Source organism: Nanorana parkeri, unplaced genomic scaffold (assembly GCF_000935625.1).
Source record: "Nanorana parkeri isolate BGI_ZX_2015 unplaced genomic scaffold, ASM93562v1 scaffold45, whole genome shotgun sequence".
In the NCBI taxonomy this organism is placed as follows: domain Eukaryota; kingdom Metazoa; phylum Chordata; class Amphibia; order Anura; family Dicroglossidae; genus Nanorana; species Nanorana parkeri.
Window position 1 is genome coordinate 1,535,019 of NW_017306313.1, and position 17,136 is coordinate 1,552,154.

Genomic DNA, 17,136 nt, shown 5'->3' on the forward strand with positions numbered 1-17,136 from the left:
GTGCCAACCATAAAGCAACTAAATCGCTGCGCAAACTGCTGGCGCTATATAAATCCTGTATAATAATAATAAAACTGCGACACATATGCGTCATCAGCCATTTTAGGGCTTGTGTTGACAGGTCTTTGTTTGCATTAGACGGATTTTGCATTCCCTTACAAATATATAGGAATACAAATCCTGCTTGAAGCAGGTCAGATGCATCTTTTAATTAGAGCGACTGGATATGGTTTATTTATGGGTACAAAATTTCCCCCAAATACCTTTATCTTCAGAATCCTAAATTCCAATACTCCAAAAATGTCTTGCATGTGTAAATGTTGCTGTTTTTTTGTTGTTTTTGTTACTATAAAACAATTGTTAACGTTGTTTTACTAAATATCAAAAGGAAAAATGAAATTCCAGTTTAGATCAAATAAAATAAAACCACACACACACACACACACACACACACACTATATATGTATATTTACACATACACACGCACTGGCCTCCCCACCAAAGTAGGGTATACACGGTTAGAATTCCATACAAAAGAAGTAGTTTTGGGAACATTTCTTCGAATATCTATCAATTAGTGTGGTGAAATCAACAGATGAAAAAGACAATGTTCCCGAAAATTTTCAAAGGATCATGTTGCAAAATGTGTCTCAATCGAATGCATTTCTAACAGTGAATGTGGCTTGCATTCGGGAAACTCCATTCATTCCAAAATAGAATGTTAAAAAAACCATGACAATTAAAAGAAATTTCGAACGACAATGGGGACGTTTCTGATGCCATTATGGAAGGCTCCAACATGATTTTTTCCATACGAACGTCCGTTTGAAAAACTACCCGTGTATACCCTACTTAAAGATCCAGCATTCTCTTCTTTGTAACCATGGCAAGAATACAAGATTTGTAGGCAGCATTAAAGATCTTTACTCCTTAATTTGTATGAATGATTGCTCTTCCCAGAATCCTGCAGAGCCTAAAAATGAAAGGCCTCCTCTACAATGTCTTGCAGTAAATTTCATCTTTGGTAAGATAATTGCAAAGAGCACCATCTATCTAACGGAATGTCATGGGGAGGGGGGAGTGACACACTTTCTCTTATTAGAGCCGTGGTACTGGTGATTCTAGAAGCAGACCCTCCAACTAAGAACTGACACAGCTTACCTCAATATCTACAGGACAAGCAAAGGTAAAGTCATGCAATAAAGGTTTGGAAATTCTTTAGTGTGTGTAAAGTTGACCTGCAGGGAATATTGTTTCTCAACAAAACTTGACTTTCCGGTTTTTGTATAAAATATAGCCAGTGTAAATCTGGTTCACAGCAGACTGTGGAGACTCCAAGTAATTCTAGTTTATATATTTTTTTTAACCATTCTGTACCCAAAGAGCAGCTGATCAAGTGAACTGCGTTGTGGGAACTTTGCAGCTAGTCCGTTAATAGAATTTGGGTGTGCACAGACTACTTTAAGGTGTCACCATTACAAAGTATTATGAAATGTTTGTGCCTTAACAAATGTTCAATCTTTTTTACCATCTTACAAAAGGAACAACATTAAAAACAAAAAAAAAACAACTGTTTCCTTGACTTTATATTAGTGTCCAGCGCTGTTCCTCCAGTGCACAATGGGGAGGAGTATCCAGGCATCACACTAATTCTGTGCAAGTTCTGATCTCAAAAAACATTGATTTTTTTTTTTTTTCTGGGGGGGTTCATTATGGAGAGCTTCTTCACGATCCTATAGAACACTACTTGCATGCATCTGCGGAGATCTGCTTTACTGCAGAAAAGGACATTTTACGTTGGATTTCCACAATGCAGAAACAGATGGTAGGAACAGCTGTCATAAAATGTAGGAAACATACATTCAGTTGTTATTATCCTCATGTGCCCGTCTCACCAACTTAACCCAACAGGCTGAAAGGCCAATGGAAATTCACGATTCTTCAGCCTGGCATCAAAATTCACATTATCAACGACACAATAACAGAGCACAACTGTGGGAGATTACATTACAGGAATAATAATGCCACAGACTCTTAGCTCAAGCCAGGCCACATTGGGGGATTATGATGGTGTACTACAAAGCATTACTCTGCTGGGCGTATTTAAAAATAAAAATGGCAATGGGTTTTGTTCAAGCAGAAGACGACTGACTTGTTGAGAGAGCAATGCCATGCTTTGTTGTGAACGGTGCAAAATAAATAATCATAATAAAAATTAATTATAATCTCTGATTCACGATTGTTCAAAATAATCCAAAGGATTCCTTAAAATCCTCTCCCAAATATCTTCTTCCTCTACGTCAGTGTGGGCAGAAGGTCCTGTCCATGGTCACTGTGGTTGATAAAATGCTGACAGAGAAGGTACTGTAAGATTCAATAGCCCTACAAACAGCATGCTATAGTTCAAGGGGCAAGTTTTCGCGAGAGACAAGTAGACATTTTCAGGCACCAACCAGATGGGGCAATGTAGCGCATATGTGGAAACTACACCAGCTGGTAACCTGAGCCTGATGTTTGGTCATACTCTATTGTGTACTGCCTTGTCCAGTCCACAGCAACAGGGCGGAAGAGGCCACAGCATCTGAACTCAAAGAAGTCTATGATATTTCTGATACATCCATGGCTGCAACATAAAAGTGCACAGAATTAGAAACTAAACACTGTAAAGAGCTGCTGTAGTATACAAAATACTATCTCATTTGGCATCTTGTCTACCAATTTTTAACACATTGAAAAAAGTTAACCACATTTATCTATAAACTGTTGTATTGTACGGTATTATAATTACTGACATACACTTAGGAAAAAGCAACCCACTGGTCAGAATACAAGTTACCTATAAGTAGAAGGAATCTTCACCCAACATATTTGGATGAAGGAGGCATGGCATCATAGGACTTCCTACAACACCCCTGTTCCACCTATATGCTGAGACAAACTGCAATGACATGTACTTCTGGTACTACAGGTGTAGCCGGCGTCAGGCAGTCATCATTAAACCTATGTGCAGGCTCAGTGCACCACAGACATTTCGGCCAACTGAGCATAAATCTAGTCTTGCGAGGCAAGATCATTTTGTATTAGCCAACCACAATTTGAAGTCTAAGGCCAGCCGTCAGAACGATACAAACTCGTCCCTGTATAGCCCACCTGCTTGTCTGAACAGCTCTAGCACAGTTTAGCTTCCTTGCATGGGTTACTAGAGGCTGCTTTGCCTGCACAAACTGGGATAAGCAAGTTTCAGGAACTAGGGCATTGACGTGAAAAGCCCCTTCTACGATGTTCTGTCCTAAAGGACATTACTTAAACCATCAGGATGTTTATATAAGTGTTCAATGATTTCCCTTGCAACGTGTGTTCCTGCTAGCACCTACTTGACAGCCAAGGTCGCAGTCTGCTAGCAGCAGCCAGCCAAAATGGCTCCTACAAATAAATTATCACAGAACAGCCATCTGCATTGCTCATTCAATGTAATGTTGGGAAACTGATACAAAGTTACAGGGCTGCAGCTCAGTTGGGGCACATCACAGGCATTGTTCTGCGATCTCATCCTGACCATTGTTATAGCAACCTGGAAAGTGATATTTTTTTTGAATGAACCCATTTTTAACATCAACCTCCCTATTCCTGCCTTAGCTATTATTTTGTCTGTGCCGTTTTTATACAGCTTGCACATTTCACAAGCTACCTCTCTATTAGAGAGATATCAACATCTGTACATACAGTACTACATTTTCATTAAAAGGCGGTTTTCCGCTACTGCACCGATATAATACAAACCAATATATATATTTCCTTTAAAAGCTAAACTCCAGGCATAAATAAAAGCATAATTTAATGCAAATATGTCTTCGACAAACAAAAAAAAAATTCATGAAATGAATTATTATATGTACTGAATCATTATTGATAGAAGTCTCCTGTACAGCAGCCCCAAGGCTAGAAAAGAGACAACCAATACTTTGAACCAATTGGGTTTAGCTGCGAGCAATGTTGTGATCAGAAAAATGCTGGGAGTAAAGAGACGGGACTGATGTGCTGCCGCCGATCATTTGTTGCCCAATTGCAGGTTGGGAGCAGGGATTAAAATTCTTCGATAGGTAAAACAGATCAGTATTTCAAATGCATATTTAAACATTTGCCTGGAGTTCAGCTTTAATGGATAAGTCCCAACTGCACAAACTGGGATACAGAAATTATCTAGTGACAGATCATGCGTTTCCTTTTCCTGTGATTATGCCGAGAACAAAAGGCAAATATCTTACTTGAAAGGGCTTTCGATGGATGTGGTTGTGACTTTGAAGTGTTTATATCTCCTGGCGTTCATCCGTTCGTTTGTTGTAATGCCTAAGCAAGATATCTGCAGAAGGGACCAAAATACCTTTAAGCTCTATACAGTCGTAGCATATTCCAACAGCAATCATATAATACACAGCAGCTCTGACTTCTTTTAACAACCTTCACTCTGTTAATGCTAGACTCCTTACGTGGATGACCTCATCATCTGACGTCATAATGCCTGTAGCAGTTGGCCGGGACTGGATTTATTTTACCATTGGACAGGTGTCATATTTTTGGGTAGAACTGGTATTTAAACATATGTCACAGAATGGACTCCAGTAGCATATTTAGTTTATAAGGGTAAATCGCTATTTGGATAAGTCTCCATGGAGGCTTACCAGGACTATTATATTAAATAAGTATTCCACGAACAATGATATTTATTGAAATATAAATCTCTCTAAAGAGAACAAACAGAAACTAAGAATAGGGAAATGTATTAAAACTATACAGCAACCTATTATAAAAAAGTGTTAACTTAATTAGAGCAAGAGACTCACAAAAGTGTATATTACCTGGTACATCTGACACATCAGTAACACAGCCACCCACATTAAATGAAACACACTGTTAAGGAACATCCAGAACATCCATGGGGAGCAGGTAGCAATTTGGGTAACATATGTCCAGAAGCCGTCCTTGCTGTACGTTGTTTCACAGTGTATTCCCCAATCTAAGGAAACAAGACATGCTGTAAATCATCAAACAAACGTAGATGATCATATCTAGGGAACTAAAATCAACAGCACAACTGATGTCAAGTTTGCGGTGCAGCTTTACAGATGGGATTAACCAAGGATATTCAAAATACAATCTGTCTATATTGGCTAAATACATTATATAACATCTTAACAGATTGTACTGAAAACACAGAAATACCCAATTCATCTGCATTAGTTATCTGGAAGGTACACTGAATGTATGAAAACACATTTTTGATAGCAATATCAATATGTATATGTAAAGTAGTATTGAAAAATTTCAATCCCTCAATCCATTTGTACTGCATATCATTGTTACCCCAGAACACAGAAAAAATGCTTACAGGAAATACAGCCATAGATCATCCAGCAGATCATGCAGAGAAGGAAAAATAAGTATCCCATGAAATAGCGATGGTTTCCTGCACCTAGAAAACACGGAAAAAGACTGTTAGCAGCTCAAGCTTTGTATCACAAAACAAAAAGGTGATAAAAATCCCTAAAATAGACTATCCAACATATTAAATAATGTAAACTAAGAGATGCACTTTCTGGCACATTTTGCTCATGCAGGAAAATCAATTACACTGCAAATGCAACCTTTAAAAAAGGAGAATTATGAGGCAAGTGATTTTTACTCAGCCTCAAAATCTGAGCCGACCTGTGACAATGAAACTGTCACAGGTCGGCTCAGTAAATTGGGAAGTGAGCGAACACATACCGTCGCTCGCTCACTTCTCGATCTATTCCTGCTCCCTGCAGGAATCCCCCCCCCCTCGCCGATCCTCCAGCGCTGACTGGCGGAACGGACGGGGGAGGGGACAGCTGGCTCTGCCTCTAGATAGGTAGAGCCAGCTGTCACTCACGCAGGTGGTTGGATCCAGACAGAATTGTCGGGATTCGTTCCGGCTGCGGCGTCTCAGTATACGGCGAGCTGTAGCTCGCGGTATACTGAGCTTTGGGTGACTGGAGGACACTAGTTTGTGTCCTCCTGTTACCCTTAGGAGAACTATGGGGAAAAGCCCTAACCCCATAGTTCTTCTTTATGTTTTTTTAATTTCTGGCACTGTCCACTCTACCAAGAACCTGCCATTTTATTTTTTATTACTTATGGCTGATAAAAACCATGAACTTTTCAATACTGGCAGTAAGCGCAAAAAAAAAAAAAAAAGGATTACCAAAAACACTTTAATGTGCGTGCTCATGGCGTCAAAAGGAAGGATGAGCAAGAACAAGCATATCTGGAGGGATCACAGTGATGCCCTAGTACAAGAACTAGCAGGACTTTAAGCTGCCTGCTTAATTACCCTCACTCCTTTTTTTTTTAATTTCAGCTACCAGCCTTTTCCATTTCCAGGAATGGTTTAGACTTTAGAAAATATGATATTAAACTGGAAAACTGCTAAGCATGCATCAGATACGAGAAGGAAAATGGCAGGTTTTTTTTTCTATTTATTACGTTTATCATTTTTATGCATCTCCGTACGACACAACTGAGCTGCAAGACTGAAAATGTTCGACTCTATTAAATTAGAGGTTCACGATAATTAAATATTCAGAGGAAATGAAGAGCTCAGGTAGGGGCTGAGAAATGTAAATGGTACTAGTGTGTGTCCTCAGTTGTCCTTGCTTTTAAAAGTGACAATTACTCTTCTTCCTTCCCTAGACTCTGGTGCGGTAACAGAGAACGAGAAGATTATAAATCTACTACTATGGTGAAAGCTCTTGTCTTGCCTAATACAGAGGCTAAAGCAGTCCCTTTAACAGAAAATGTTTGATATTGGAGTATTTTTTTTTTTTTACTGGACAATACAGTGGAACATAGCAAATCAGTTCCCAACATACTGATTATCCTGGGGGTCCCTTTGTATATATAGCATTCAATGCCTCTACAGTTCCTCCATGGAAACAAGTAAAGTCAGATAATTGCTCACAGGACACAAGAGCATGTGATAGCAATATCAATATGTATTGAACATAGATAACAAATTCCATATACAAACTTTATTATCCTCATGTGCCATCCCATTCAATACCAATGAAGTGTAAATGTTAAAATATCTTTTGCTTCACTTTAATTCGGAGGAATCCGTGAAGAGTTCTGTTAGGGCCTGTGTCCGCAGGCTTCAAGATTGTATCAATGGCATCAGCTTGAGAGACTTGAGAGATTCTTTACAATTCATTGACTGGTGCATTTGACCGGCTTCAAACAGGATAAAGGAGAACTATGAGGCGAGTAAAAAGCACTCACCCTCATAGTTCGAGCCGACGTGCGACAATGAAACTGTCACACGCCGGCTCAATAGATCGGGAAGCGAGAGGAGTGCATACCATTCTTGATCATCTCCCTGCAGAGAGCGGAGACCGTCAGTCAGCGCTCCCCACAGGGATTCCCCCCCTCCCCACTCTGATCCTCCAGTTTTGACTGGCGGAACGGACGGGGGAGGGTGTGGGTACAGCTGGCTCTGCCTCTAGATAGGCAGAGCCCACTGCCATTGACGCAGCTTGGTGGATCTCAACAGCATTGCCGGTATACATCCTGGCTGCCTCAGTATACCATGAGCTGTAGCTCGCTATATACTGAGTTTTGGGTCATGGGGGTAGGTTACTATATGTCCTCCAGTGACCCTTGAGAACTATGGGGAAAACCACTTACCCCATAGTTCTTTTAAGCATGTATGGGAATGCAAAACTCACAGGAACAAAAAGCCAGGCGAGGAAGATCTTTGGCTACCACCAAACTGCTCAGTAGAACATTAAAATATACAGTATCTATCCAGGCAATCATCGCTGTAAAGAGTATGTAAACATTCCTTTTACTTACCTACACAGTTACCGACCCAAGGACAATGGTGGTCAAATTTTGCTATACAGCGATTACAAATGCCGCAATGCTTAGACCTCACTGGCTTCCTTATCTGTAAACCAATTTAAATGACATACTTAAAAGGGCAAATAAATGTAGTGAAAAAAATAATGTTATCAAAATGCAGCACAGGAATTTAGATTTGACTGAATTACAACTTGTATGTGTATTATATTAGGTGCTAGAGGGGAATGACTACTTGCCACAACTGACACTTTCAAATAATTCTATGCACATATGCTTTACACATGAACAAACCTATAACAATTTTTGAAATACAGGGATTTCTGGGTCACCGGTATGCTCAATCTGGCATAGTGCATCAAACTGATTTCCCTCTGGGCCTGCTTTACTGGTACAACTACTATTTATATGTACAAACAAAAGCACATACAGTCAGACCTTTCCTTGCTAATAATATACTTATCTAAGCTACAGAGTTCCAGTGATCTTCCCAACGTGGTTTATTCATCAATGTACAGACTCTTCACAATGTTCCAAGTTGGCTAGTGGGCACCCAAGTCGTGCACTCCATTCATGTCACTAAGACCATTACCATGATGATAGCCAGAAGCTAAAAGAAAGCGTTTCTGCCACCCAAGGGGGTGGGAGGCACGTGCTAGCTGACTGGAAAGGTTTTAAAGAAGTAAATAAAAGTAATTCACCGGCACACGCTTGAAGGGTTTTTAAAGTATTGTCACTGTCGCTCTGATGAAGGATCCTAGTGCGGACCCGAAACATTAGCACTGTATGACAGTATGTGACATTGGGTATTGAATAAACATAGCAATACTTTAAAAACCCTTCAAGTGTGTGCCGGTGAATTACTTTTATTTACTATTAGTGTTTTGCACGGCGCCATCCGTGTGGTCACCTGGGCACCACATATACCTTGTGGTTTTGAGACCGTGCTAGTGCGAATGGGATTTGGACTTTGTTGTGAGGTTTTAAAGAAGAGCTTGCGTCGTGCCAGGCAGGCTGCACAGCAAAGGTCAACGGAGCCCTGTTTATGTAAATGTAGGTTATTATCAAATTGTCAGCATGGCAAGGAGAGCCTTGAAAGGCAAGTGCACTACAAGGGACATATAAAGCAAAACCATGCAGCTCAAAAAGAGCTACAGAACCAGGGCAGGTCCCTAACTTGCTCTCTGACCCAAAAAGATGACCCTTGAACATGTAGTATAGCTGAACTAAGAATCCCTAGGGGGAATTTATCAAAACTGGAGCAGACAGAATTTGGAGAAGCTGTACATGGCTTCTGTACAATCACCTTCTATCTTTCATTTTCAAAGCTTAACTGAACCAACTGAATAGAGAAGTTGATTGGTTACCACTGGCAACTGCTCAAGATTCTGTCTGCTCGTTTTGATAATTCCTCTCCCTGTTCTTAATCCAACATTTAATAGTGGTAAATTATTATGTATACCAGTGTGCAGAGGATTAATGTAGATGACCTGTCTGAAACCCCATTGTGTGCCAGTATCCCTTCATCCTCCCAACCTGTCGTGGAATCACTATTTTTCTTCTCACTGGTTCTTCATTTGAGAACAGCACTGAAGTGTTCAATCTAGGATATTAGCTAGTGTTACACTGTTAACTTAATGTGGAAAACTCCTTTAGTCTGTCAGCATACCATGTTACCCAACAAAGTTTGGCGATATAAACCAAATAAAATAGTTTACCTTTTATTTTGCAATAAACAAATTTATAAAATATGACCTGGTCGCCAAGCTATAACACGTGGATTCATTTTATGTTGCTTTCTGCTCATGTCATACATATGCATGAACAACATAAACCATAATGGGGAAACCTACCAAACAAGTACTGCAGAATATGCTTAGATCCAGACTGCCAGTTTCAGCAAGCTCTACTATTGTCTGGAAATGACAGAATACAGCACATTAATTTAATAAAAACATTACACAACACTGACATGTAAAAACAGAATAGATTTCTTCCATAAATTATCAAGATGCTGAAAGATGCATCAGTCTACAGCTCACTGAAAAATAAGTTGCAGCATGAAAGACAGAGCAATAAAAGCAGATATAAACACATGACCTATACTGAAAACAAACGCAGAGAATCACATGGCCAATGACTAGACCTTTGGTCATGTGGCAGTTCACCAACGGAGATATGTGGAGCTCCTGAATTAAGGACAAACTATAACACGCAAAAAAAAAAACTTTTATTAAAAAACAACAAAAAAAAACAGCCTGGTCATAACAGTTCACGGATGATTTTTGCCATGAGTATTAAAATGTTTCTGATATGAACATAAGAGGATACATTTCTTCAGTTCACCATACTGCAGAATTGTAAACATCAAGCATCATGGATTCAAAATAAAACTTTCACTTTTCAATTTATGCAGCTTAAAAGGAGAACTTTTGGGAGGAAAAAAAGAAAAATTTACTCCGGATCACACTGATTTACTCTTCCCAACGGAAAGAGAACAGAGAGATCACAAACCACTGATTGCTCAGCTCATGGCTTCTCCCTGCAGAGAGTGGTCACCGTCTAGAGAGGCAGAGCCAGTTGTCAATCAGGCAGCGGGGTGAATCCGGACAATATTGTTGGGATCCTTCCTGGCTGCAGCACGGCTCTGTGCTGTCACAATATAGACTTTGGGTCACAGAATATAGCGGACTTTGGGTCACAGGAGTACATTAGTAAATGTTCCATTGACCCAAAAAAAGAATTATAGCGGGAAAAAAAAAAAAAGTTTGCCCACTGTTCTCTTTAAAAGCTGCGCTAGGCATTGATTATTGGAAAATCTTGTGTACATCAGACAAGCAAGAACGGCCAGCACAGATATATAAACGTTTCATACAGCGATATCTTTGAAGACATTTCACTGCCATACCTTTTTCTTTTGTTCCTCTGTGGCTTTGATAATTCCAGGATCAGATTTCCAAGATTTGCCAAAATTGTAGAACAAGGCTACACTATTAGCCAGGAAGGGAAGATGAATGTACACAAAGTTTAAATGTGCATTAAGAATTAAGGAAATGTCGGGAAATATAGGAGGCAAAAACAAACACTTCAATGACCCAGGAATGTAGTCTGTGTGTAGCCTTATATATCTTACAAGGAAAATAAACTTCTACTGAAGGCCCAGTTATACTGCCTGCTGAACTCTTCCACTTCAATACTAGATGGATAGGAATCAAAAGATAATCACAGCAAACACATTTTTGGACCCGTACGTTACTTTGTCATATGATGAATAGTACTGAAAACAAAACGCTAGCTCAATGGCTATTTTCCAGTCATGAGAACATCACAAGCACCCCAAGGAAACCACTGTATTTAATGTGATGTTAAGGGACAGAGTATCATAATATAAAAAACAGGTCTTTATGATTTACAATACTTTTTACTGGCAAACATAAAACAGCCTGCAGATGCTGCCACGAGTTAGATATAATGTTAAAGACTAACTTTACACACCAATTAAATGTCTCCTAAAAGTTATTTTTAAGGCGTGACAACAGTCAAGGTTGCCAGTGTGCTTATTTCAGCTCTCAACCAAACTTTCAAGCGCTCAAATGATTGGTGTCATAGCTAAATCACATATGCAGCACCATGGCAACAGCAATTCAAAAGGAGGCTAATATGGCACCTTTCTTAGCTGTAAAGGATAGGAGATTATAGTTCCGATTTAATAGGGTACCGGTACTTATGTCCTTTTACCGGAAGCGAGCAGTTCAGTGTACACTATGATGTATATTTATAAAGTGTTGAATCTGTTCACCAAACATTAGGTGAATCTTCAAAGTGCATAGCTTTTAAATGACAGTGATTGATTCACCACCACTGAATGTTTCAATAAAGTCCCATTGACTGCTTTTTGAATATGCCCCTAAACGTAATATGAACGGGATATAGAAAACTGGAAAGTAGGCTTTGTCCTCCAGTGGCGACTTCCAATAATATGGGGGAAAAGGACAAGATAAGTCCATTTTGATTAAAGGAGAACTATGTGGTCCAAGGTTATCTCCAATTTTGTATTCCTTAGACTAAAGGAGTAAATATTGCAATTTACTCCTATAAGCGACAATGCACCCTAAGCCTGTAATAGCTTCCTTAGGATGATGGCGGGGCTAAGCGCCGCAATGAGGGGAGATCCCGACAATACTGTCGGGATCCTCCCCACTGATCTTGTCAGTTTGACTGACAGCACTTCTGAAGAGCTGCTGCACGTCCACGAATATATGGGCATGCGCAGCAGCTCTGTCCCCGCAGCTCTCTCCCTACCTCCTCGTCCTCTGTGCCTGCCCTTCTTTGGAAATAATGAATACTGCTAATAGACTAAAAAAGGTAAGGGGCATGTTTATTTGCCCTTAGGTCCAAGTTCTCCTTTAAGTGAATGCATACTATAGAAGGGTACACATACATGGAAGGCAAAATTTTAAAAAAAGTATTTTCTTTTACTATTATTAAACTCAAAAACACACAATTAACTGAAAGAAATCTGAAAGTAAACATAGCAGCCATTAATTCCGGTCATATCATATAGGTTAAGAGGGGGGGGGAGAAGAGATTACTAGCAGTATGGTTTTTCTCATCACTGCACATCTTTATAAAAGGTGGAAAACAACAAAACAACAAAACCTCACAAAAAAAACACTTCCATGGTTAAGACTCCTCCACAGGGCTGGTACATTCTGACCAGGATGCATCATTTCAGATTAAAGCAGATAAAAGCCCATGCTGGTGCAAATAGCAGGGAGCAAAGGTATAACAGCGTGTTTGTTTCTCCAGCACTTACAAACTACTCAGTCACCAGGCACAAAGGTTATGTCAATATTCAGTGAATGACCATATAATTTGGACAAAAGTTGTTGTACCAAGCTACTATAGTGTACTGTGGACAGGCAATTTGACTTTGTATCCTCTATAGCTCACTGTCGTTCACAATCATCCAAAAAGAGCCACCTCTCACACATCAGATGTTTTGTTCAGGTATGTTAAGGTGCCCATACACCTTACGATTATCGGACGAAACTTTTCGTCCGATGATCGAATAGTCGTACGATTTTCGTACGGCAGCCCCATCCTGCCCCGATGATCGCAAGATTAATTTAGCCGTAATTAACGAAAAGCACCTGGACGAAATGCGGTAATTGATTTGTCGTATTTTCGTTCGCGCATGTGCAGTGTAGATCGTACGACTTTTGACGGACGGAAACGCCAGCAACCTTACGACAATCGTACGATCGAGCAAAGTTTTCAAACATGCTTGACCATCAAAAGTCGTACGATTGTACAGTAATGTCGGTCGGACACTGCAATGCACACATACGATTATCAGACGAAAAGTCGATCGCATATGAAAATCGTCCGATAATCGTAAGGTGTATGGGCACCTTTAGATTCTGCCCCAGTCATTTCACACTTTGAGACTTACCATCTAACAATTGATCTAATCTAACAAGTATACAGCCTTGGCTATAATCAAACCCTCCATGTTTTTATATCTGGGTTTAAAGAACAACTCTGGGCCAAAATGTTATTACACTTGCAGTGGTGCTACCCCCACACTACAAAGATTAAGAGCCAATTTATGCCTAGAGTCAAAAATTACAAAGTTATACTTACCCGATCTGCTAAGCCGGCCAACTGTGACAGGGCTCCTTTCTGCCTGCCTCCTACTCCACTGCAGCGATGGTATGTCCCTCAGCATTCTCCTATCCTATACGCAGTGTATAGAACATGATGGACTCAGGAACCTTAGACCTGCAGCGGTGGAGTGGTTCCAGGGACTGGTCTAGGAGCAAGCTGGCTCTGAGCCGCTGAGTATAACTTCTTATTTTTGACCCTAGGTAAAAATGAGCACTTAAAGCTTGCAGGGTGGAGGGTAGCCCCACTGCAAGGATTAATACAATTTTTACCCAGAATTCTGCTTTTAGTACTTGTTCAGCAAAAAAGTGTGTGTTATGTAGAGGTGGTGCTATGCGCTGTTTCAACCCATTGCACGGTTTTGTTTTTTCACTTTTTTGAGCTGCCACAAAATGACACTTCATTCAACTCACTGCACCGCTGCACTGCAGTAACATGCAACGCTGATATGCTGAATTGCTACACAGTGCAGCGCAACACACCTCAAGGCAGCAAAGGTTTGATCAGGGCACAATATCAAACACTTCCATACGATTGTACAGTAATGTCGGTCGGACACTGCAATGCACACATACGATTATCAGACGAAAAGTCGATCGCATATGAAAATCGTCCGATAATCGTAAGGTGTATGGGCACCTTTAGATTCTGCCCCAGTCATTTCACACTTTGAGACTTACCATCTAACAATTGATCTAATCTAACAAGTATACAGCCTTGGCTATAATCAAACCCTCCATGTTTTTATATCTGGGTTTAAAGAACAACTCTGGGCCAAAATGTTATTACACTTGCAGTGGTGCTACCCCCACACTACAAAGATTAAGAGCCAATTTATGCCTAGAGTCAAAAATTACAAAGTTATACTTACCCGATCTGCTAAGCCGGCCAACTGTGACAGGGCTCCTTTCTGCCTGCCTCCTACTCCACTGCAGCGATGGTATGTCCCTCAGCATTCTCCTATCCTATACGCAGTGTATAGAACATGATGGACTCAGGAACCTTAGACCTGCAGCGGTGGAGTGGTTCCAGGGACTGGTCTAGGAGCAAGCTGGCTCTGAGCCGCTGAGTATAACTTCTTATTTTTGACCCTAGGTAAAAATGAGCACTTAAAGCTTGCAGGGTGGAGGGTAGCCCCACTGCAAGGATTAATACAATTTTTACCCAGAATTCTGCTTTTAGTACTTGTTCAGCAAAAAAGTGTGTGTTATGTAGAGGTGGTGCTATGCGCTGTTTCAACCCATTGCACGGTTTTGTTTTTTCACTTTTTTGAGCTGCCACAAAATGACACTTCATTCAACTCACTGCACCGCTGCACTGCAGTAACATGCAACGCTGATATGCTGAATTGCTACACAGTGCAGCGCAACACACCTCAAGGCAGCAAAGGTTTGATCAGGGCACAATATCAAACACTTCCTATGTGCTCTTGCGTTAAGCCTGCATTGACCAGCAACACAAAATGAGCACTATGTTTTATTTATTTGGTTTGCTGTTGCCCTACAACTTCTAATTTAATCAGGGATATAGATATTGCTAATATGGAAGTCAGTAAAATACACAAAATGTTATTCCCCCAACTGTAATATTTATGAGAAAACCCAAAGAATATTTCTGTGAACATGCCTGGCATTTACCCGTTTTCCGCATGTCAGAAAAGGCTGTGTTCACGCCTGGCAGCACAAAGGTGCCCAACTGCCTGATCACAGCCTGTATATACCATGTTGAATCTAGCCCATATGAAGCAGGGAAAACATATGGTAACTTCCTCCACCATGAAAAAACTGTGTGAAGCACAATAAAACTTTGCATTTGTCACAGCTAAGTATATTCGTTCCATTTTCCAGAATACCATTAAAGGCTTTATTAGAGCGCTCAGCACACATCACTCATCTCTACGGAACCTTCACATAAACACAATGGAAAATGACTGCATTACAGTTCAAATAAATCATGTCACGCTTGCGAGAGGTCATGGTCATAGGGGGAGGGACATACTACAAAACAGTCATGTATGATTCCGTGAACATTGCAACATGTATGCATCACAAGTCTAGACAGATCTCATCATTTAACTATGTAATGACTTAATGCTTTAAAAAAAAAAAAAAAAAATCTGAACAGAACACAAATGGATGTAACATGAGAACATAAATGCCTTTCAAGCAAAAGTTATGAGTCAGCAGGATGAAAAGCATGAAATGGGCGAAAGCAGAGTGAACAAAACAGGAGGAAAAGCTAGTCTGGCTTCTGGAACAAATTGCCATTTTACAGACTATACTCCAGACATAAATGTGCTCAGCATGATCCAACCCTAGCTCAGCTAAAAACACGTTTGCAGGGAAGAAAACAGAGGGTGTGATATCCAACAACTAAAAATTAAGTGTGCTTGTAGAACAACGTAGCTTCCAATCAATTTAGAAACCAGCTCCTTTTTATACTATGCAGATACTCAATCCATCTAATACAAATGAGCTCATCTACTAAACCAGATACTTAGAATAGGAATCTTTGGTTGGTTTGCTACAATTACACCAATTTAAAGGATATCTAAACCCAAGAACAATAATATCATAGATTGCAGTCTAAGTTAGATATGGCGGCTGTATTAGTTTTCTTTTTAGACTTATTTTTTTGCAACTACAAAAAAAGTACTGAACTGATATTTTAAACAATGTTATCAGCTTTTCCAGCTATCTTCTGTAAACTACAGAACTCTTCCTCCCTGTGTAATGGCGATGAGGAGGTGTTTGTAATCTAAAGCAGGAGAGCAGTCTATGGTGACAACACTGCTCCTCCATAGATATAGTACAGTCAGGGAGCGCGGTCACCCTAGGATATGAAGTGTGTTACGAGCAGGATCACCAGGTGAAAATATAAGGGGGGGAAAAAAAAAAAGGGGCTGAAAATAAGAAAAACAAATGCAGCTACTCCATCTATGGACTGGAAAGTTGCAGTTTATAACACATATCTACGGTTGGGTACAGAGAAGGACTTGAGCCTCTGTCAGGTTTTTACTGTTATCAGGATCACAAGTTTTCTACCATGGTAATCACGGTTAATAGTTCCTTGCAGATTTCTACATTAAGGGCCCATTCACTCAATATAGGGTTCCTGTGGTAGGAATCCCAGGTGTCCAGTTCAAATGCGGCCAGTGTGCCCGTTAAAGTAAACGATACGGTGACAGCAGCCACATCTTTAAGCAGCAGTCCGATACCTAATGATACGGTTACATGCGATTTGGAATAGAGGATAGTCGCTAATCATACCCTGTTTCCCCGAAAATAAGACCTACCCCGAAAGTAAGACCTAGCACTATTTTTCAAGATTCCTGTAATATAAGACCTACCCCGAAAATAAGACCTAGTTTGGTGGTAGCATGTGAGGGGGAACTTGAAGAGCAGGAGAGATGGTATCATGCTGTATTAAGGGGATGACAGAGGACTCCCTCCGGCCAGCGCAGTGACAGGGAGCACTCCAGTACCATACTTCACCAACTGCTGTCCCCCTGAAGGCACTGCTTAATGTAATGGTACTGTACTGTAATGTGTACCGGTAAATGGTACCATACTTTACCGCGCTGTCCACTGTCTGATG

General features: G+C 40.3%; 1 protein-coding gene across 1 annotated transcript in view; it reads right to left on the minus strand.

The window, feature by feature from the left end:
- Nucleotides 1-1,701: 1,701 nt before the first annotated feature.
- ZDHHC17 (zinc finger DHHC-type containing 17) overlaps nucleotides 1,702-17,136 on the minus strand; it is a 58,460-nt gene continuing 43,025 nt past the window's right edge. The window contains exons 11-17 of the mRNA XM_018572904.1: nucleotides 10,781-10,905; nucleotides 9,726-9,788; nucleotides 7,867-7,960; nucleotides 5,387-5,470; nucleotides 4,857-5,014; nucleotides 4,266-4,360; nucleotides 1,702-2,623 (exon numbers count right to left, since the gene is read on the minus strand). Of these exons, the coding sequence (XP_018428406.1) occupies nucleotides 2,485-2,623; nucleotides 4,266-4,360; nucleotides 4,857-5,014; nucleotides 5,387-5,470; nucleotides 7,867-7,960; nucleotides 9,726-9,788; nucleotides 10,781-10,905 (758 nt within the window). The 3' untranslated portion in view covers nucleotides 1,702-2,484. The remainder of the gene's footprint in view (nucleotides 2,624-4,265; nucleotides 4,361-4,856; nucleotides 5,015-5,386; nucleotides 5,471-7,866; nucleotides 7,961-9,725; nucleotides 9,789-10,780; nucleotides 10,906-17,136) is intronic.